This window comes from Diorhabda carinulata, chromosome 7 (assembly GCF_026250575.1).
Source record: "Diorhabda carinulata isolate Delta chromosome 7, icDioCari1.1, whole genome shotgun sequence".
NCBI classification, from domain to species: domain Eukaryota; kingdom Metazoa; phylum Arthropoda; class Insecta; order Coleoptera; family Chrysomelidae; genus Diorhabda; species Diorhabda carinulata.
This window is the reverse complement of record NC_079466.1, coordinates 18,492,521-18,515,177: the sequence shown is the minus strand read 5'-3', so window position 1 is coordinate 18,515,177 and position 22,657 is coordinate 18,492,521. Positions and strand designations below refer to the sequence as shown.

Here is a 22,657-nt window from a genome sequence, read left to right as displayed (position 1 = left end):
ATAATGAACCTACATCTATTTTAGAGTTTGACCCTAAGCTAAACACTCACATAATGACAAATAACATTATTTTAGTAATTCTAATATCGTTTATCATAGTAATAACAACTGCATTTTCAGAAAATTTTATAGATGATTTTACTAACAACAGTGAGTTTCTAAATTTTGGAAGAAAAAAATTATACAGCTCTGATAAAATTAATTCAGATAGTGAAAGTAAATCAAAAATCGATATATTGGGAGATATATTGAAAATTCAAACAGATTCCATTAAAAATTTCACAAAGCTGGATATAATTTTTCTAATAGATGCTTCGTCTAGTGTTGGTGAAAATAACTTTAAAAATGAATTGAAATTTGTTAAAAAATTACTCAGTGATGTGATAGTTGATTATAATCACACAAGAGTTGCCGTGGTAACATTTAGTTCACCGACTAACATAGTAAGTATTAATAATTATTATGGTATTCACATTTAACTATTTAACAAACATTAAACATTAACAAAATGAGGATAATTTAAAACATACAAAATAATGCACAGGAAGTTGTGAAAGTGTATATTGATGTGTAACAAGTTATCATAAATATCACATGTTACAATTCAACGAAAGATTACCGATTGCTGATTATAATAGTGTCCCATACTTTTTCAACAGTATGATTAGAGTTTATTAAGTTTTATACAGATAATGAACGTTCAGTTTTGGTTTAGAAACTTTGGTATTTGATGAATTGTTCAATATTGTTATTATAAAGTTGAGGTTAATATTTATTTAAGTATTGACAGTATTTGTCGTTAGAAGGTATTAATGTTAACAACAAAATAAAAAAAAGTTTAATAGAAATTTGAAATTCTAAGCTGAGCTTTCTTCCTTTTTTCTTTTCTTTTAACCTTTACTTTTTGTGATTACTTTCAGACAACTTTTTCATTCTGTTGCAAATTATACCAAAAACTGGCAATCAAACGAAAAACCATATTATGTGATTTTTTTGTCTTTTTTTTTAATCTTTTTTTTTAATATATATGATTTATCTTTCTTTTAAAAACATTAAAAAAAAACTAATTTTAGAGACCTAAAATCACGAACATTTAAGTCTCTTCTGTTTTAAAATTAGTTTTTTTTAATTTAAAAAAAAAGAAAAATTTTGACGTTTCTACTTTTCTTTGAATGTTATCCTATGTCACAAAAAAGATCAATGAGAATAAGTTTGGCTGATAGATCTATCCAACTATCAGATCCTGAATTTAGATGCTTAGCTATTCAAAGCTAATTTTTCAATCTTTATAATTGAATTTATGTTTCTTTGATATATCACGGTTCCTTAATGCAGTTTTATTTTTTTTATCGTATTGATAACCTTTTAGTCTATTTTCTAAATACTGAGATGTATGTCCTATGTAGACAGCGTCACAATCATTACAAGGTGTTTGATATATAATATTACTTATTTTGTTTCTTTGTGTTTTAGATTTAAAATGTATTATGTATATATATATATATATATATATATATATATATATATATATATATATATATATATATATATATATATATATATATAGAAAAAGAAAAAACTATATATTTCTGAATTTTCTTAATTTTTAGTACAAGAATATCGATCAGATTGGAAGAGTTGCTCAAAATTACAACAAATGTGTCTTATTAAATAGACATTTGAAAGAGGTGAAATATAGAGGAGGAGAAACTTATACTTTGGGAGCGTTCCAAAAAGCTAAGGTAAATAATATTTTGATAACATAAAAAAAATTATTCTTCTGAATGCTCTTGATTTTAGGTCACTTCTGTTTTAAAATTCTTAAAAAATAATTCTAAAATAGAAGAGACCTAAAATTAAAAGCATTTCTTTAGTTTCTTATATCGTAGACCTTATCATGTGTTTATATTACTCAATCGCCTTGATTTTAGGTCTCTTCTGGTTTGAAATAAGTTTTTTATAATTTCTTGAAGACAGATAAACATTTGACTTTTCGACCTCTTGCAGTCAAGTCAAAATATGACTTGACACTGACAATTTACGTATATTAATAAAAGAACTGATTCAAATAACCTCAGTTTACACATATCATTTATATTTTGAAAAACAAATTCTATTACTACTACTTCTAATGGAATAATTACATTCCATTTTTAAATTGCAAAAATGTATTGATCATCCGTTGTTGTATAAAACTTTTCTCTCCATTCAAGAATAAAATAATTTTGTGATTGACCTGTCGAAATACCTTCAACAACTTTTATCACGCATATACTATTTTCAACCCTCCTACTTCCTATCTTTTCGGGTCGTAAGGTTGGCAATACGAAATGAGCCCGTATTCGGAATCAGATAAGGATATAATAGTAATGGCAGATAACTTATTAAATAAGCCTGATTCTATCGATAATCAAGACTCCTTAGCAAGAAAGGCAGAGAGAGAGAGAAAGAACATCGGTATAACATTATCCATCTCTCATTAATCTATTCTGACTGGAGGTTTCGAGTGATTGAAACGGCGAACTTATTGCAACGTTTGATCAAACAAAATCGGCCGCTTTTGGCTAAGAAGAAAATGTTGTTTTATCAAGACAATGCACCAGTTCACACATCCGTTGTTGCAATGGCCAAAATTAATAATATAAAGTTTGAATTGCTACCTCGTGTACCCTATTTGCCGTGATGTCGACAGTTAATGGCTATTTTGAGGAACTTGAGGATTATTATTATAAAAAGATATCGAACATCGCTGGGAAAAGTATATGGACCTAAAAGGAGTGTATATTGAAAAATAAATACATTTTTTTTCCAGAATTATCGAGTTTTCTTTGCAGGACCAGATACTTCTGGGACCATCCTTATATATACTGTTCTAATGTATATCCAATGATAGGAAAACTCATCCTCTGAGTACGATGCGTCAACAGAAATGGTAATTCCAAAAAAGTTAAAATGAAAAAATGTAGACGTTGTGGACAAATATTTGAATAGTCAAACCGTAGAAATGGAAAAGACACTAATCATTTCAACCAAGTAAAGTAAAGCGCAGCTTGGAAGTGAACGAAAAGTTCTTTTAGATAATAGGATGCCGTATTAATCCAGTTTGCGATTTACTTTGAAATAGCGTCACAAAGCTAATGATATTATTTATGATTATGAATCGTCGTTATGTAAGAATTCCTTAACAATTTTCGGTAGTTTTCGGGGAACAAAAGTATCGTGAGCATCAAATGAAGGAAATCTCCTTAGAAGTACAATCATAGCAGTTTGAACCTAGCCCCGCGAAAGTATCAACAATCACATAGATTCGGCAGAACAAGTGAAAAGCGAAAAGCGAATATCATATCATGAGATTAGAAAATTTACATATGACACGACATTCTGTAAAGGTTGTCATTAAATACTACTACCTACAAAATAAAAACTCATCACTCTCCTAGAAGTTTTATGTCAATAAAAATACTTCAAGCCAAAGATGATAATTATATCAAGAAAAGCCATATCAGTTATTATAAACAAGTAATTTAATTAATACAACAATGTATGACGTTGAAGTTTTGAAATAAATTATTAAGATAGCTATGATCGAATGAACTTGTTCAATTCGAATGAATTAGCCATTGAATAGTGTATTTTTAGTCTCAATAAAGTATCATTTTAAAAAGTGACCTTTGCGATAGTAACATTAATTTGGCCCAATCATAGGCATATTGGGTTAGGTTAGGTTAGTTATCCTCTTTAACTATAAAGAATGTTTGAGAAATATTAAAGAGTGTTAGAATAAAAGTAAATTATATTAAAATCCAATAATAATTCAAAGAATCATAAGAAAAGTCGAGAAAGAAAAATAACCTTAGGAAATATAAGTGACGGAGTGAAGAAAACAGTAAACAGTAGTAAACCAACCAACAACTAGCAGGCATATGAGAAATAACCATCAACATGAGTTACCATCATCTCTTATGTATTCACCAACTTTCAAACTGCAATCGTGAACTCCCCCTTCTATCACAAAAAATTCTATTCAGGCTATTCAATATTGAAAGAACTCAAAGAACCCCATGAATCATAATTCTCAAAAAAAAAGTTACAAGCTACTCTTAGAGGAGGCATAACTTCAGGGGATAATAGTTTCGTGATGAGAGCATTTGACAATAATACAGATGAGCCTATGAAGACTAATATGACACTAATGCCAGCACAGGAAACAATTTGAGCATAGAAGTTTTCGAAGCTATAGAAGGCTTACTTCAACAAAATACTGGGACAATAAATAAAGTTCTATCTTAGGAATTCACAGCAGCAAAAATCAATTAGTTACTGTTAATTGATATTCAGACTTATCAATCATAGTCTAGCTTTCAAAGTTAATTTCCTCTGTTACTAGGAAATATATTCCTATCAATTCGTAAGTTCATGGTATTGCAACCCAATGGGTGTCAAGCCCATTATTCCAAAGATATTTCTTAGATGAAATATACCCTGACAGTTGGATGGAAGATTTGCGATTTCTGTTGAGTAGATCCACTTTTATAAATCCTCATTAGAACAACATACTAATGTTTAACATTTTCAAAGGTCAAAATTATGTTGTATAAGTAGGGTAGTTGGAAAGAGCGAATCGACGTTATTAGTGTTTTCCACAATGATGCTTCTCTTCTCTCCCACTCTTTATTTTAGTAGTATTTTAGTAATGCCTTGAAAGTTTTTATTGAGCCTAAGAAACAGGTTAATTTTATAAATTTTGACTCTTATCATTTTTGTTGCTTCAATTATGCCCTCAAACGGTTTCTGATATATGACTGTCTTATTGTGACATCCGGTACGTGTCGACATAACTCGTCATGTATATTAATTCTCCAGGTTACTGAGTAGATGATTCCAAAAATTAGGACAATCGATATCTTCTTCTTCTTCTTCCTGCTGTGTAAAGGCATCATTGCCTGTTTTTCTTCACATCATTGACTCTGCTCAGTCACCTGGGAGGTTGTCACTCCATCTTTTCCTAGGTCTTCCAAGGCTTCTTTGTCCTGCTGGTGATTTGGCCCTTGATATTTTCACAATTCGTTCTTCCGTCATGCGGTCAATGTGCTCATTCCATTTTATCTTTCTATCCAGTACCCAGTCATTGATATTATCTATCCCGCATGTTCGTCTTATGTTTTCACTCCTTTCTCTATCCAGTAGTGTTCTTCCCGCTATTCTTCGAACTATTTTCATTTCTGTAGTCCCCAATATCCGTTTCGTTTTAGAGGTCTCAGGTCGGGTCTCTGCTGCATAGGATAATATAGGTCTGATTGCGGTCTTGTATATGCGGGCTTTTGCTTCAGTTCGAATGTATTTATTTCGCCAGATTGTGTCATTTAGGTATGCTGCTGCTCTTGAGGCTCTTGTAGTTTGGTTTCTTACTTCCGTCTCCACGTCCCCGTGTCCAGATATTTCGATTCCCAGATATTTAAATTTCATTTCCTGGTGTATTATTTTGTTATCCACCACAAGCTTACATCTGATCGATATGTCGACAATCGATATGTTGTTTAAATTTCCAACTGAATGATAATTTATTGTTTCCTCTAATATATCGCACAAAGTCTATAAAATCTGTTGATGTTTCATAATTCCTTTCCTGTTAGTACTGATATCGACGGACTATATTGATTTGTTTCAGGAAATTATAAATGCATCGAACAGAACAGATTCTAAGAAAGTAATTTTTCTAATAACTGATGGTTACTCCAATGGTGGAGATCCTGTTCCTGTAGCAACAGAGCTCAAATTAAATTCAGTTATAATATTTACAATTGGAATTAAAAACGGCAATTATAAAGAGTTATATGATATTTCTTCTACACCCGGACAATTCTATAGTTATTTGTTAGACAGTTTCAACGAATTTGAAAGTTTAGCGAGAAGAGCTCTCCATTCAGGTTTGTTTTTTTGTTATTCTTCTCAAACGGCATTCGTTATTTCGACAAAAACTCTTGACATAACACAGTAGAAGATAACCAAGCTTAGTTTTTCACTATATCATTAAAAAAAGTTTTTAGTTGACATAGATGTATATTATTCCTATGAAAAAATGAAAAAGATGCAATCTTTGACTAAAAATTACAATATTCTTAAGTTTAACAATTCCTGCAAGAAATAATAAGTAAATAACTTTATAAATAAATAAATAACTTTTTTTCATAAAACCACTAATAGAAAAGTTTTTCATGTGGCTCCCACATATGTATATCGGTCTAACAATTAAAAATATTTCTTGCAGATCTAAAACATGGAGATTACATTCCTGTGGGATACAATTTTGCTTGCAATGAATTATGTAGAGAAAGTGGGGACTGTTGTGATGAGAAGGCTATGTGTACATGCGGAACAAGTACCGGACATTATGCTTGTGTATGCAAGGCGGGTTATTATGGATCGGGCCTCAAAAATAATTGTTTCCGTGAGTAAATTATACTAAATCCATTCGTGAAACAACTAAACTTATAATTTTTCCTGTGAGTCCTTGAGTTGTCAATGTAAACATTTAATATTTTTAATCTTCAGCTTGTGAACCAGGAACATATTCAGATGGACCAAATATATGTTTGCCATGTCCCGATCAGTTCCATACTACAATTTCACCGGCATATGGAATTGATAGTTGTATTTGCAAGGAAGGATACAAAGCTACCGGAAATGGAGAATGTAAAGGTGAGAGTTAAATACGAGGTATTATTTTCATGTGGTATTAATATGATTTGTACAGACCATCAGTTGATTTTTTTCGTATTACTGAGCAAAGAAAGCTAATAAATTACTAACCCGTAGAACGTTAGAACAATGCTAAGAACAGGAGAGATGCAAGAAATTGGATTCAGATTAAGAAAGTATGAAACAGATATCGCGGCACTACATACAGGAAAGAAAATTGACGGGAGGAGGAATTATAGAAATCAAACATTTTAGCTGCTGATATTCATAGTTTTTGGGGAATTAAGATAGAAAGTCTTGGAATTCAGACCAATAAATGAAACGCTGGCATACTTAAGAATTGAAGTCTCTCTAAGTATCAAATGTGTACGTCCCAACTGAGAACAGTGAAAAGTACTAAATTTCGGCACCATAAAAATCACTGAATGACCTGGGTATCACCAGATCAAAAAACATGCTTACAAATACATAACGTGATGGTGAATAGAAGAAAACACACATCAGTAAAAGTTGTCAGATCGTACGGAGGAGCATGTGCGGGCTCCCAACATTTCATGGCGAAAATAAGACAGAAAATAACTAGTACAAACGCCATAAATAGAATTTGGAAAAACTACCTTTGATAGAGTATAAAAAGGTAATGTCGAGGGAATAAAGGATAAAGACAGAGGAAGACCACCTATATAAATAAATATGGGCACATTTCTTTGAAAGCTTGCTAACTCGCATTTAGTTAGTGTATAATAAATAGTCATAGTGAACAGAACAAAATAGAAAAGTGATCGAAGAATTTAAATAAATTATATTATAAAGTTAGTGTTCGAGATAAGTTGCTTATTAAAAGTTAGTTAAATGACCGTGAGAGACCGTGTTTATAAATTCACCCCACGAATAGAAAGAGTGTAAATAAATAAGAAAAATATTACACAATCCAACTTCTATTCTAAAAATTTAATGTTATTCATGTATGTATGTATGTATGGATATTGGAGTATCATATAAACTGCAATTCTAAGGATCTATCGTGTCCCACTTTCTTTCTGCGATACTGGAGAACTTAGTGTTTACAGCTGATCTGTTAATCACACTCCTTTTAAAAAGTATGGAATTTGGGATGGATGTAATTGCCGGAGATCCTCGTCTTCTATTTCATCCGCTCCCAGGTGTAGTGCTCTGAAGTTACGTAGTGTTTCATACTTCGAGAGAATATGAATAGAGGTTTCGTCCTCTATGCAATAACATCTGCATTATCTACTAATGTCTAATGTCTTCAAGTGTGTATCAAGCCGACAGTGCCTCGATAGGACTCCTGTTAGTATTCGTAGATTGTTCTTAGATTGATACATTCAGAAGATCTTCTCTGATCATAGTTTCCTATTAGAGTCTTTGCCTGCCCTGTAGGTTATTTCAATAATGGGTTTCGTTCCTATCTACCTTCTTATTCAGTGCTTCTTCCATTGTTTAGTAGCTGATACCAGAGAAGGGTTCAGTTCCCGAAGGGCTTGTCTGCCCCCGCTTAATATCATTCATAATCTAACCAATAAATATTCAACTTCATAACGACCTAACCTAATCCAACCAATGCGAATTTGACGTGTTCCATAATCTAGCTAAAAAAAAACACAACCATGATCAATAGATTGCATATTTATATCACGAGTCAATTTTAATATTTATTTTGAAGCTTATGAATATCATGTTTGTTAGAAGAGAGTTTCAACACGCCAGAATCCTCAATTGATTAATGTGAGTAATTCTTTTAATATTGTTATACTTTCATACATATATAAATATTTTTACTTTGTATTTTAATCATAATTCAATAGATATATATTTATATATATATATATATATATATATATATATATATATATATAAATGTATCTGAGCTTTCAAATGGCATTTGATTTGCCACATTCCCACTACGAAAACGTTTATAAACTAGCAAAATTTTCTAGGAAATATTAAATTCATCTTAGGCAATAAATAAACTATGCATATGTACGAAAACTATAAGATGTCAGTGCCAAATTCTAAATATAGAAAATTGCACCAAGTCAATCACAATAGAGAACTTTTCACAAGAAACTGGTTAAAGAAGTTCAGCCCAACCAAAATTCAGAATCTAGAAATTATAAAAAGTAGTAACTCAATGACAAACGTGCCAATTGATATATAAATAAGTTAAACCCATTGAACCAATAACACTTTGCCGAAATTTTCTGCAGGACTTAGCATTGTTCTTATATTCAATTGTAATTTCGATTGCTTTGGCTATGCCAATAACAGTAACTGTCACAATCCACTCCAAACCATATAATTCAAGATTTCTTCTCAGAGACTTCGAGGACGAAATCTGCACTAGAGAAAGGAATCCACTGATACAAAATCTAATTTTGTATCAGTGGATTCCAAATAACAAAAACAATATGCACCTAGTCAGCGGATTCCAAAACATGGATCAAATAAATATAGGTTGATTGCTTTAAATTGCAACTTCATTGTTAACCCTAATTAAAAGTAATTGATTTTTTTCCAAATTTCTGTTTCTGTTTGAGTAAATTGTAGTTATTGTGAATAAAACATTTTTAAAAAACATTTTTATATCCACAATGTCATTTGACAATACTTTTTTATCTCTTTGTTCATCAAACTGGAGTGATTGTATCCAAATCGCTAGAAAAATTACCTATTGTTTTGACCATTTTTATTCCTCGGTACAAATGAATGTCAATAAGCAGATCCAAATTCATATGTTCATTTGCCAATATATAGGTCAATTAACCATAAGTTAGAGGACCAAATCTGATTGCCTTCAAAATTTATTGATTAATAAAAAAGACGAATGTTTTTTAAATCATTTCTCATATTGGATATTGTTGAAATAGTTATGTTCCTGTAGCTATTAGAATGTATTCCAATAATCGTATTCGTGAAAGACATCTTACGTTTTCTCTTCTTTATTTATTGTATTTTTCAGAATTGAAATGTATGAAAATAATAGCTCCAGAGCATGGTTACTACGTAAAAAACCGAATGTGCCCAAATGTTATTTTCAGTGCATGTGGTATAAGATGTGAAGTTGGATATAATTTGAAAGGGACCAGTGTGAGATTATGCCAAAAAAATGGTACATGGAGTGGAACGGATCCTTCCTGTGAGAGTAAGTTATAGTAAAAATCAATTTTTCTCAAACGTTTTAAATTATATACGGGAAAAACAATTTTTGAAGTGTGCACGAAAACCAAAGTTTGATGTGTTTGAGTAGAAATTCCGCGAACTACATTAATTATATTTGATATGAAATAACAGTAATATCACTCATTTATATGAAAGGAAGATATCCTCTGTAATATATACAAGATATATGATTATCGGAGAAAAAAAGACATATTTTGTAAAATATTTATTTAGTATCTATATGTACAATCAATTAATCTTTTTTAAAAAACGATGTAAAAAATTATAGAGTCACGAAAATGAGAAATTAAACACATATTACAATCTAAACTAAAAACGCGAAAAATATATATTAACCCGTATGAAAGTGAAGTAAATACAAAATTATACTTTTCTCAATTCATATTCATACATCATTCTTCTTTATTACTATAAGTAGATTTAATAAAACAGAAGTGGCATCAGGTGAGAACTGAAGCAGAGAAACTATTCAGATTGGTCTTTGATATGAAAAACAAGCGAGAGAAACGTTAAAATTTGTATAGACAAAAATATAAACCACTAATCACAAGATAATAACTGTTAATAGTGTCTTATTTTATTCTTCTTCATTCTTTGCACTACAACGTTTAGTTATTCTTTAATTAAGTTCGTCCAAAATTGGCTGTTTTGCCCGAAAACATCTATGCTGTACGTAATTTGATAAAGGGAAATCGTTATGTGACATACTGTGAAATTGAGGCATTAGCCCCATTTGCATAATTCAATACTACATGAAGATATTGCTGCCAAAAAGATTTGTTCGCGTTGGATACTGCATAATTGGACAATCGCTTAAAAAAAGCTCTTGTCGATTGGTGCAAATGCTGAAAAAAATCAATCGCGGTGCTTGAAAAGACGTCTATAAGATCGTGACAACCAATGAATCATGGATATATGCATATAAACTCGAAACTAAGCAACAATCGACTGTATGGGTCTTTCAAGTTATAGTTGAATCACTAGACATGTCATAAAAGTTCCATTAGAGCAACGAAGGAAGGTCAATTCGGAATGATACACCAGCATTTGGTTGCCAGAAGTATTCGTAAAAAGATTATTCCCGCAGATCAGAAATTCTGAGTACAACATTTTTCTACACCTGAAGAAAAAATTTTTCGGCAATTGGTTCAAATGCATGCAAATGTGTGTTGATCTTAATGGAGAATTTTTTCAAAAACAGTAAAGCCAGATCCAATTATAAATATTTGACATCCAGCATTCTAAATATTTTTAATAATTCTACTGACTGTTAACACTTGTTATTGAAGTACCGGATGAATCACGTTAAATTTAGAACAACAACTTATTGCAAATTCTCGGACTGAAAAATAAAATGTATTTTGGCTCATTGAATAGAAAGGATTATATATAAAGAATAATTACGCTATTGGTGATAATAGTATTAAACGAACTTTCACATGACAAATTACGAGACCCATATATAAATTTCACAAAATAAACAATTCTCAATTTTGAGTATGATTTTGTTGATCAACTACTCAACACGGAACTCTTGTTTAACTAACTTTTGAATGACATTTTCCTCCTTCACCGCCTCTTTCTTAAAACAAATATCTACCCTAAAAAAGAAATCCAAAACTGATGACATAAATCTTTACGGAATCAGCCCCATTTCTCGGCTCAGCATTTGAAAGTTAATCACTTCTGCACCAGGAAAGTTTTCAATATTAAGTCTGGATATGATATCTTTTCTGGAAAGGTGATAATAATCCTTTTAAAGAAGCTTATAATTTCACCACCAACATTAATGCCCTCTTTGAAGATCTTGCACAAATATATTCAATTATCTCTGACAGATCCCTTAAAAACCGCATCACTAGATTGCAGAAAAAACTAAAACCCAAATTAGATCCCAGCTGAACTGCCGAGCTCGCAAGTCTAACATCTAGGAATTCAAAAGACCTCAGATACTGACAATCACGATCTATATTATTAATATTATTACTTAGGATAACTTCTGCTATCAACTTTTTAACAGATAAATTATAACATTGCGTCGGATAGTATCCGCGTTAAGATCAAATTCAGCATTTAACTTCAGCTTACAGACCAAAATTCCTCAACAGCTAATCTCACGCGACCCAAATCCTTCAAAGGTTATCATTATATCAGGTCAATGTGTATAAGAGCTAGTGGCGGTGCTTCCAATGATATTTATTCAACCTTACTTTGAATACAGAGTTCGAATCTATTGCTATAACTGCATATTGTCCAGATAAATTCACCTGAAGAAGAGCTATTTGATTTGATATACCAACTACCTCAACTATCTTAACCCGTGATTCAATGCACATAACAAAATGCGAGCCTCTGCTCCATGTAATTTGATCGGATATTCTCTTCCCTTGCTAGTCCAAACCTAAAACAAAAATATAAATTTATCCCAAATAGATATCTTTCGAATATACCACCATGGTTAAAAACTCTACCCTAATCTGATATTTCCCTCTGCAAATTCAATAAGGAAATGCATATGTTTTATGGTTAGCAATTGTTGAGTAGTGAACAGTATAACATGGATGCCTCAAAGACCGAAGTTGGAGTTGGATGTTATGTAACATCATTAGAGAAACTCATTGGATTCTATAAGATCTCTTTCTGTAGTGTTGATACTGGTAAACTACTTGCAATATTACAAGTGCTTAAACATACGCAACAGCATACAAATTCACGCATAGCAATATGCACAGATTCCTTATCTGCCATAAATTCCATCAAATATGCATACACCAGATAGCACAAGCTATAGATGATATAAATTAACCGTTGAGAAATCGAAATACCCCCATCACGATTATATGGTATTATAAGTAACAAAAAAGCAAATTGCCTCGCAAAAGAAGCAACATCTCTCACCTCCATCACTAATCTCCAAATATCTGAAGACGTAAAAGCTTACATGAAAAATCTAAATCGTAACACCTGGCTAAATCATTGTAATGAAGTTACTTCGGTTCTACGTGACATTCAACCAATAGTTAATAAAACCACCAAATTTGATTTATTCAGCCGAAATGTGTCTGACATTTGCAGATTACGTATTACCTACACTCGCCTCACACCTGGTTATCTAATGTCAGCATCTCCTCCGCCAAATTGTTAACATTGTCACACGAAGCTGACAGTAAAACATATTCTATCTGAGTGTCCAAACTACGCCATGAGACGTCACCGGTTTTGTATAAAATCGCTTATTTCCAAAATAGAATATCAAGTCATTAGACTTAAATTAATTGTATTTTATTTCATGATTCCTCAAACTGATTTTACTATTTCTTCGTACAAAAATTAGATTATGTATTGTTACTCGTGTATTGCACGTTAAAAATAAATACTCAATTTTTTTTTGTTTCTATCAAAAGAATTTTATGGAGTGATTTCGTCGTTGGAATCAACAAAGGATAGTCACTAGGCGAAGAATACGGAGTAAATCGTAGCCTAAATCATCCCAAATTGAATTTACTGTTCTGCCTGCTGTTTAGTATCTAGTGTGTGGATTCACGATTACAAAACAGTAGAATTACGTCCCCAACAACATCAAACATTCCTACGTACTTGTCACAAGATCGCGTGTATGGTCGATTGTGAGCAATTACGGGTCGTATCCAAAATTAAAACCAATGTCAAATTGTTTTTGTTTGTCAAAAAACAGCTTTTATGCTTGTATGGTCACGACGAAATTTGACAAATAATGCTTAAAGTATACACTATATCCTCAAATCACAAGTATGCTATTAAAGCATATCAAATACAAGGAAAATGATGCAGTTTTTTTTTCAATTTTGTCAGTAATTAAACTACGACATTTATGGGGCGGGGGATTCAAAATGAAACGGACGTACTGACCTCGTATATGCATAGAATAGGTGTACAGAAAATTTTGTTTTAAGAAAGTTTTAAGAAACTGTGAATTTGATGATAATAATGAGCAATTAATATCAGAACTATACTCGAAATCATACTACTTATCTTTTAATGCCATTAAGCTGTGAAAAACGCTTATTAAAGGTGACTCTTATAATAATTATTACTTCCGAAAGCTATCTTTAGGGAAAACCAAATGTTTCTTTTAAAAATGAATCGAAAGAATGGTAAGAGAGTAACAAGCATTATGCGCAAATAGGTATAACTTTTGACATTGTCTTAAACTATTTAATACTAAGATTCTAAATAATTTATTATTTTTCAGTTAAAACATGTAACCAGTTGGATATTCCCAAAGGGGGTAAAATGCAATGTTTCCAAACAGACACACAGAAAGAATTTAATCAAAATATGACAGAGCTTCCTGTTGACACATCTTGCAAATTTTCTTGTGATGAAGGGCATATTCTAACTGGATCAAAGGAACGAATATGTTTACCTATATCTAGATGGTCCGGGCTAAGAACACTTTGTAGACGTAAAATACTTTTACAATAATAATTATCAAACTAAATAAATTCGATAGGTTATCTTAATTACAATCAGAATTACATGTCTCCAAATATGCATTTGTTACTTTAAGTATACTCAAATATTTCTGGGCTGTCACGTCGTGGACTTATTTTAATTTACAAAGGTTTTGACATTGATTGAAAACATTTTATGTACACTTTAATTAAAAAAGTTATCTATCCCTAAAAAATTATATCTAGGTCAATTGCGAATATTTTAAGCTATTTTCTTAACTGATATATTTCAGTTTTTTATTTTTGTACGGTTGACTAATAGACATGTGATTTTTAAGACTTCTTATAAGTAGATTTTCAAGAAATTCTTGTCTCTCATGATCTAGAGTGAAACTATAAATGCCTGAGTGTATTTCAATCAATATCTCAATCTTACTTTACCCATATGTGACTCGGTAGAATTGTGTAGAAGTTGACTTAAGAGTTGGGGATCAATTATATATAGAGTGTACTGAGAATATTTTTTATGGAAGAAAATAAAAGAGTAGCAAATAATAATATTCATTAACCGTGTAATATGGTTAAGTTTGGTGGGTACGTAATATTCATTTGTGTTGTTTAGTATGATGACGTTAATATTTTCAAACGCCGTTTTATTAAGCTATTTTTTACATAAAAAAGGAAATATGAGCGGAAGAATGGAATGAAGGTATTATTCCACTTTTGAAACCGTAGTCGCTTGTTATCATGAATATCATAGCTAACATTAGCAGCCAGAGAATTACTGGACATTGCAAATAGTAAGTGACGGTCCATCGAATGAATCTGAGGATGAATATTAAACGGAAACTTCTGTGTTGTCTACTCTTCAAGTTATTTATTTCACAAGTAAAATAAAAGAATTAAGAAAATCTAGAAAATTACTAATAAATTTATTTTGGTTACTTAGGTAACTCTTTCACAAATTCAAATACACGTTTTTTTATTCGACCTACCAAGCGTTATATAACGATTGTGAACTCTCAATCATTTATGGTTTGTTATAATTATGGATCTATTTTTTGTGGCATTCTACTCAATAGATTGATATTGGATCAATATTTTTCCAGCAATAAAGTGTAAAAAATTAATACCAATTAGTTTCGGTGATATTGAACCAGCTTCGTGCAAAGTTGGAAAACAAGAAATGGGTAAAACTTGTCGAATAAGATGTGATGAAGGATTTAAAATTGAAGGCCCTGAAGAAAAACACTGTTCTACAGAAAATGGGAACTGGGATAGTAAGTTTGAATCAACAACATGTATAGGTAAATATAATGTTAAACTTGAATTAGCTAGCTAATTAAATAAATGTGTTTTGACTGTACAGCAACCATATTGCTTACAAATTTTAGATATCACACCACCAGTGATTGTTTGTCCAAAAAATGTAATTGTTAATTCTTTACCAGGAAAAAAGTATGGCCATATTTCTTGGGAGGCACCTTCAGTAACAGGTACATAAAGCATTATTTTTTAATAGAATTTAATCAAGTACTTCATATATTTCAGATAATTCAAAACTCAATGTATCAAGTTGGATGAGTCCTGCAGTTTCAGATATAAAAAAAGCCAAATTTGAAATTGGTACCACCAGAATAACATATTTTGCTCAGGATGCTTTTAAAAATAGAGCAAATTGTTCTTTCGAAGTTACGATCAAAGGTATACTATATAATATTGTTTGTATATGTCCAATATGTTTGATATTCATGAGAGATATCAAAAATTAGATAAGATTAAATTATTGGGATCTTCTCTGGCGCTTGTAAATCTGTTGATACACCACAAAAAGGTTTTGGTATAATTGTCCACATCGTTCCCCTTTTATCTAAGCTGAAGGTACTTAATCTGTCTTAACTTCGTTGGTAAGGTTTTCTAAAATAAAAACCACTCTAAGGAAATTGAATATAAGTGATCCGAAGTTCTGTCCCATGAAAAGTGATTCCTTTAATTGGCATAAATTCTTGCCTCAGTGATAGTGTGCTAAATTCAATTGTATAGGTTGATACAGGTAGAGCGCAGCTGTTTGTTTTTTAATTATACAGGATGCTCCGGGACTTGATGTAAAACATTCGGGAGTAAGTAGATGACGTAAAAATTTCTCATACGACCTCTCGTTTCTGAGTTATAGGCCTGTAAATTTGAGAAATTAGAACTTATATTTTCTAAATTATACATTCGAATATCATGAATTTTTAATGGATGTTCTTGTAGTATGTTTTACAGAATAAATAATTCGTCATTAATATCTGAAGCCTTGTGGCCACTCATGCTCAATGGTTAACAATCCGTAACTTTTATAAGGACAACCTATATAATCTTAAGATAGCAAAAATCAATTTTTTCAATCGATTTTAAAACAAAAAGGTACTCTTTGATAGAATTTATGGTTTAGAAGATATGTACATTTTTAGATCGTTTTACAAGGGACGTTCTGAAGAAAATTGTCATTATTTATTGAAAATACTAACAGGAGTTAATGAAACATAATCAAGCATTTCTAATTAAACTGCATACTGTCGAACATCGAATTAATTACATAAATAAAAATATGAAAAGTATGAAAAATTTGTAGGTTAGGTTTTCTTAGTTACTTACTACAACTTATCAAATAAGAACAAAAAAAAACTATAAAAAATGTTCGTGGTGAGCAGATATTTCTTTGAGCTTGGAATCGCGGTCTGCCTTATAATATCACAATAGAAGCTTATTCTACATTTCATTTTTCTAAAATAGAAGAGGTTCATTTGGAAGTTAAGTTCCAATTTACTGATATATTTTTTACAAATCCTTTGGAGTTGTATTGATTCTAGAATCTTGGGAATGAAAATCGTTCCGATCAACTGTAATCGTCAGTTGGTTTCCTTGGGGTATCATATTCCTCTTCCTATATTCACATTCTTAGTTTATCCTATTCTTCTTTAATATCTATTTTAAATTCAATCAGAATTTAATATTATGGAATATTTTGTACTCAAGGCTTGAATGAAAGTGTTTTAAGGAAAACGAATATTCATTATTATTAGTGAGAATGAGATAGTGTATTAATGGTTATTATCTCTATTGAAAGAGAGCTGATCTTATTCAATAAGTAATTTCATGGAGTCTAGTTCGAATAGTACAAATGGCTGATTCTACGCCCAACTTATTAAGAATTTCCCACATTTCAAATATTTAAATCATTTTTATTAAATCAGTAACTTTTTAGATATGGAACCGCCAATTATTGAAAGTTGTGTGGATCCTCCAACTTTTCTTACTGGTGATACAAATGGGGCTAATATAAGTTGGGATGAGCCAATCGCATTTGATAATTCCCAAATTGTATCGGTAAGTACAATGAAGAGTTTCATAATACTACAAAAATGCTAGCTCCCTTCTAGAATTTAATTTCTAAGAAGTTAGCAAAGATCAAGTTAATGATAACAGTAATCAATTTTAGCTTCAATTTCCAAATAGATACGAATTTTTTGAAATTTCTGTATTTTCTATTCTTTCGGCGGTATATCACAATCGAGGTAGTTGTAGCCGATTGTCAGGACTGAATATCTATTCTTGATACTAACTATAATACAACAATGCTTTTATACGAGAGACAAAGATGCTTTATTGTCAAAAATAAATACACATATAAAATAAAATCCAAATATTAAAGTATACACACGAAAAATACAATAAAGAACAATATCACCTTTTGAAATGTAGATTCTTCAAAGTTTATATGTAATATACATTACATGTATACATTATCAATACAAATCAAATTCAATGATGTGCATAAACTAGATTATAAAATTAAATATATTAGACGGATTCAAATATGAATAAGGAAGGAAGAGTCAATAATTTGGATCTTCTAAAGAAGTACCGACAGTGAGTCCTGCGATTAAAGAAGGACATAAAAAACTGTTATAGGGGTTGAGATATTCAGTTCCTTGGTAGGTTAGCGTAAAATAGAGCTTAATTTGTCATATAAATCGGCGGATATGTAACTCCAATTTCAAAGAGTTGTCTACAACAAGCACTGAGAATTTTACAGATTCGACGACATCAATAGTGGTGTTATTTAGAACTAAACGCTGCAACGTATTTTTATATGGCATAGAATATTAGAATCGCACTACGATTGAAAGGTGTTGTTATTACGTGAAAATCAAACTATTCTTGTCTTGATGATATATTTATAATATATATTTTACATCGTAGCTCATACAATACATTCTACTACATACACGTGCATTTTTCTTTCAACTTAACCTCTTACAATCTTCTTCTTCTTTTTCTTAAGTATAAGGGAAGCATTATATTTAAGTATCACAACAAAAGGTGATTAGATCACTAGATGTAGTCCTATGAAGTACAGTGACATCAGTGTTGCTCACAAAGAAACTAGTATCTTATTCAAAGACATAAATTTTACAGGCGGATGTGTAGATAAGCAACGTCGTTGATAAACAAAAGAAACGAAATAGTATTGAGCCTTGAGGCACTCCACATTCTATTGGCTTGCAAGAACACATCGTTGTATCAACCCTTACAATCTACGTATGTTCGTTAAACCAAGCGAAAGGTGTTTCCCTGAAACCGCAGTACTGCATCATTTCAGTAAATTTAAAAAAAAATGTTGTTGCAATAACGAACAGTTTTAATATAAATTAACGATTTTTATCACAAAAAATCATTGAATTTTTTTTGTCTTTCAAAGACCTGCTAGAAACAATGATCGAGAATATATTTAATGAACTGCAAGATGTAATAGAAATCTCATGTGACTCTATATCTTTCTATCTCCATCTTCAATGCATCAGAATCTATACGCTGCATTATATGCTTAGTCTAGCGTTTTCAGGTGTCCATTGTGGTGACGGAGCCCAGATAAGACTCCGGTTAGTCTTCGTAGGTTTTTCTCACTCATGTTGATACGTTCAGCAGATTTCTGGATATAGTTTTCCAGGTGAGTCCTTGTCTGTCTCATCCTCTCTAGGGTGTCCCAGTAATTGGTTTGCTCCTATCTACCTTCTTTTCCAGTGCATTTTCTATTGTGTTGTAGCTGATACCGCAGAAGGGTTCAGGTCTTATGAGGGGCGTGTCCCGGAATTCATTGTAGGGTAACTTTATTTTTTTTAATAGCTCGTTTAATGTTTCTAATTTGGATTTTATGATATTGGCGATCAAAGCCCTGATGGCTGCTTGCGATAGTTCCTTTCCAGATTAAACTCGACACATTTTTCAATAGCATAAATTTCTGCTTGAGAAACGCTTGGTGTGTTACCCAGTATTTCAAAGTGTTTTATTCTGGGCCTCTATACTGCTATTACAGTTATGTTTCTTCTGCCATATTCTCCAGTACTATGTGGAGATGTAGGAGATTTAGAAATACCTCTAGAGCAGCCGTTGTGTATAATTTTAGGGCCACGGTTACACATATACAAGCCAGAATTTATACCTCTGTCTTGGTGGCCAGTTTATGGAGGTGAAAAGTCCTAAGACTCTCATGGGATGGTCCATTTTGCCTTCGGTTTTATATCAATTGGAAAGCTAGAGCCTCTGACCCCAATGGATCATCTTATTCAGTACCTTAAAAAAATATAGTTCTAATGTTATTATTATCAAAAATTAGGAATCTTCCAGACAGTGACTTGGTGGTTCAAAGAATTGTGTATTCTCTAATCTCTAATTTATTATAAAAATGTAATGAGCAACTTGTATGACAGAATAGTTTCTAGCAAAAATATAGAGATGCTTCATCACACATAATGTATTATGATTGATTGATTGATAATAAGAATCTTTTTCAGATGAACAGATCCCACGAATTTGGATTCTTTCCAATTGGTACTACAGTTGTAACATATATAGCTTCTGATAATTCCAATAACACCAGTTCATGTAAATTGAATATTACTGTTGAAGGTAAGCTAAATTTCACAGTATTGATGTGCTTTGTGTGAGAAAAATACACTCGTTTGTTAGAAATATTTCTCAATTTTTATTTGTCACAAATTTGGTGAATAGTAATTCAACATTAAAAATATATTATGCGAAACGATTATCTCCTGTTTAAGACATTCGTAACAAACCAATATGGATTTTGATAATCCCTACACTAATTACTAGTTTGACTCCTTCACTATTGTATAAAAAAAATTTCTTTTTTATTTGGCGTGAGTTCAGCTTCGGTAATTTTATATGATCAATTTATGTTCATGAACCCTTTTTAAATCGTCACTAAAAACTGTATTATATTCAGTGTTATCGATTGAAACCTCAAGCTGACTGTCAAACACTGTATAAAAACAATTTTAATATGAAATATATAAGTGTAAATGGTGACTTTAGTTATCCGCATCTAATTTTAGATATTAAATAGTATATGCAGATTGAAAAAAAAATAAAACAAAGATTTAGAATCGATGGAATGTCTGAGAAAATTTTGTTATATCATCGAGAAACAATAAACAGAAAACTTATGAAAGGGCAAATTTTGTAGTTTTGAAAAATCGAATTTATCAATGTCTCAGTATTGTCAAAATAAAATTGTCTTCATTATCAATTTAACAGTAGAGGTTTTAAACATCCTGATACTGTATTACAGTTTCAAAATGTGAGCCATTACCAGATCCACCAAATGGCCAAAGCAAATGTACACAACATATTGAAGGCATTCGATGTGTGATAACATGTGAAGAGGGTTACAGTATACCTATTTCGGACATAGCTGAAAAAGGTATGTACATTTATCTATGTTAAGCTAGGAAGGTAACTAATATTTACCAAATAATGAGTGTTCACACTCAGTTTTGATTCACGAATTTCTCAATATGTAGAACTTTTGTTATATCTTGTCACTTGGAATGGATAGAGGCATATTTTAATTTTAATTACGCTCCCCAATTCAACTCAAAATCTAGACAAAATGGATCATAAAGTGTTGAAGTGTGTACAGTATGGAAAAAACAAGTAGGAATAGGTATATAATACTAATTAAGGTATAATTTCTATCCAAATAAACATTCATTAGTAGATACTAAATAGATAAGCAATTTTACAGAAAATATAAAATAACTCGTAAGAACGGGTATCCCTATTATTTAAAATATTCTTAGTGATTCAACTGCAAACGGGGTCGGCTAAGAACTGTAATGAAATTCGGGAAAAAAACGGATTCAGTCAACTCCGAGTGGGCTAAAGTTCTAATTTAGTCAGTCTTTGGCATAAATCACGGATTTCGTAGACTAACTGGATAGGAGAATGTGAAGCGACGATGATTACAGTATAGATGAAAGTAGAAAAAGGAAATACCATGAAAATCTAGCGAACAACGTAGGGAAAAGTTCTAAATCTACGATAGTGGTAACCAAAACCCAAACTATGTTACAGGAAATGAAGATTGTACAAAAAGAGAAAGAACGAAAAATACAAAAAATAGGGAAAAAGCAAAGTTAATTCAATGAAGAAAAACCAAAGCACAAGGAAAGAAAATTCGAAAGAAATGATGGACCTTAGGCAATCGAAAGAAGCTTTGTAAAGAAAAACAAGAAATAAAAACGTGGTAATAAGCGAATTGAAGTTACGCGCTGCTGGGAACCAAGACATATTAATGCTAAGAATATCTAATTTGCTTAGAAATAAAAGTTTACATTGAGAAAGCGAAAAAACTGGGAGCAGAAACTTTGATGAAATAATGACAAACTACAACATAGACGTACTAGCTTTCCAAGAAATGTAGCAGAAGGGGAGTTGAAAAGTAGACCTAAGGAGACACATATTATTTAGAAGTGGAGGAAAAACAGATATTACGGAGTAGGTAGAATCATGAGAGAGGAATTATACATTTTAAAGCGATATCAGAATTAATAGGGTAATATAGAAAGATAAACATTATAAATGAAGTAATAAAATACATCCCAAGATAAAAAGAAATCATATTATGAGACCCAAATGTGGAAATAGGAATAGAAGAGATATATCCCAATATTACAGGAGGCAAAAGTCTACATAAAAGTAACAACGAAAATAAAATAGCAAACACGGCCTTTGACCATAAAGACATTTATTAAATAACATGGATATCTTCAGATAGTAGGAAAAAAAATCAAATCAATCTCGTTTTAATAGAATCGAAATATTTGGAAGCTATTAAAGACTGTAGAAGCTATAGAGGAGCAGACACGAAATTGACTACCGATTGGTCGTAGCAAAACTCAAAAACACAATAAAATCCAGTCAGAAAGACAAAGATGTGACGCTAAGAAACTGAAAAACACATAAATTGATTGATT

General features: G+C 31.3%; 1 protein-coding gene across 3 annotated transcripts in view; it reads left to right on the top strand.

Annotated features, from left to right (window-relative positions):
- The window catches only part of LOC130896512 (sushi, von Willebrand factor type A, EGF and pentraxin domain-containing protein 1-like), a 46,669-nt gene continuing 24,012 nt past the window's right edge, over positions 1-22,657 (top strand). The window contains exons 1-13 of one of the 3 annotated variants that reach the window (XM_057804675.1): positions 1-443; positions 1,611-1,742; positions 5,669-5,927; positions 6,269-6,448; positions 6,553-6,699; positions 9,680-9,862; positions 14,132-14,344; positions 15,443-15,640; positions 15,728-15,829; positions 15,885-16,037; positions 17,584-17,705; positions 20,174-20,288; positions 20,971-21,102. In XM_057804675.1, coding sequence (XP_057660658.1) covers positions 54-443; positions 1,611-1,742; positions 5,669-5,927; positions 6,269-6,448; positions 6,553-6,699; positions 9,680-9,862; positions 14,132-14,344; positions 15,443-15,640; positions 15,728-15,829; positions 15,885-16,037; positions 17,584-17,705; positions 20,174-20,288; positions 20,971-21,102 — 2,326 coding nt within the window. In that variant the 5' untranslated portion in view covers positions 1-53. Of the gene's footprint in view, positions 444-1,610; positions 1,743-2,098; positions 2,780-2,834; positions 2,933-5,668; positions 5,928-6,268; positions 6,449-6,552; positions 6,700-9,679; positions 9,863-14,131; positions 14,345-15,442; positions 15,641-15,727; positions 15,830-15,884; positions 16,038-17,583; positions 17,706-20,173; positions 20,289-20,970; positions 21,103-22,657 lie in introns of those variants that run through there. The other 2 variants (XR_009059587.1, XM_057804676.1) reach the window with 2 other exon arrangements.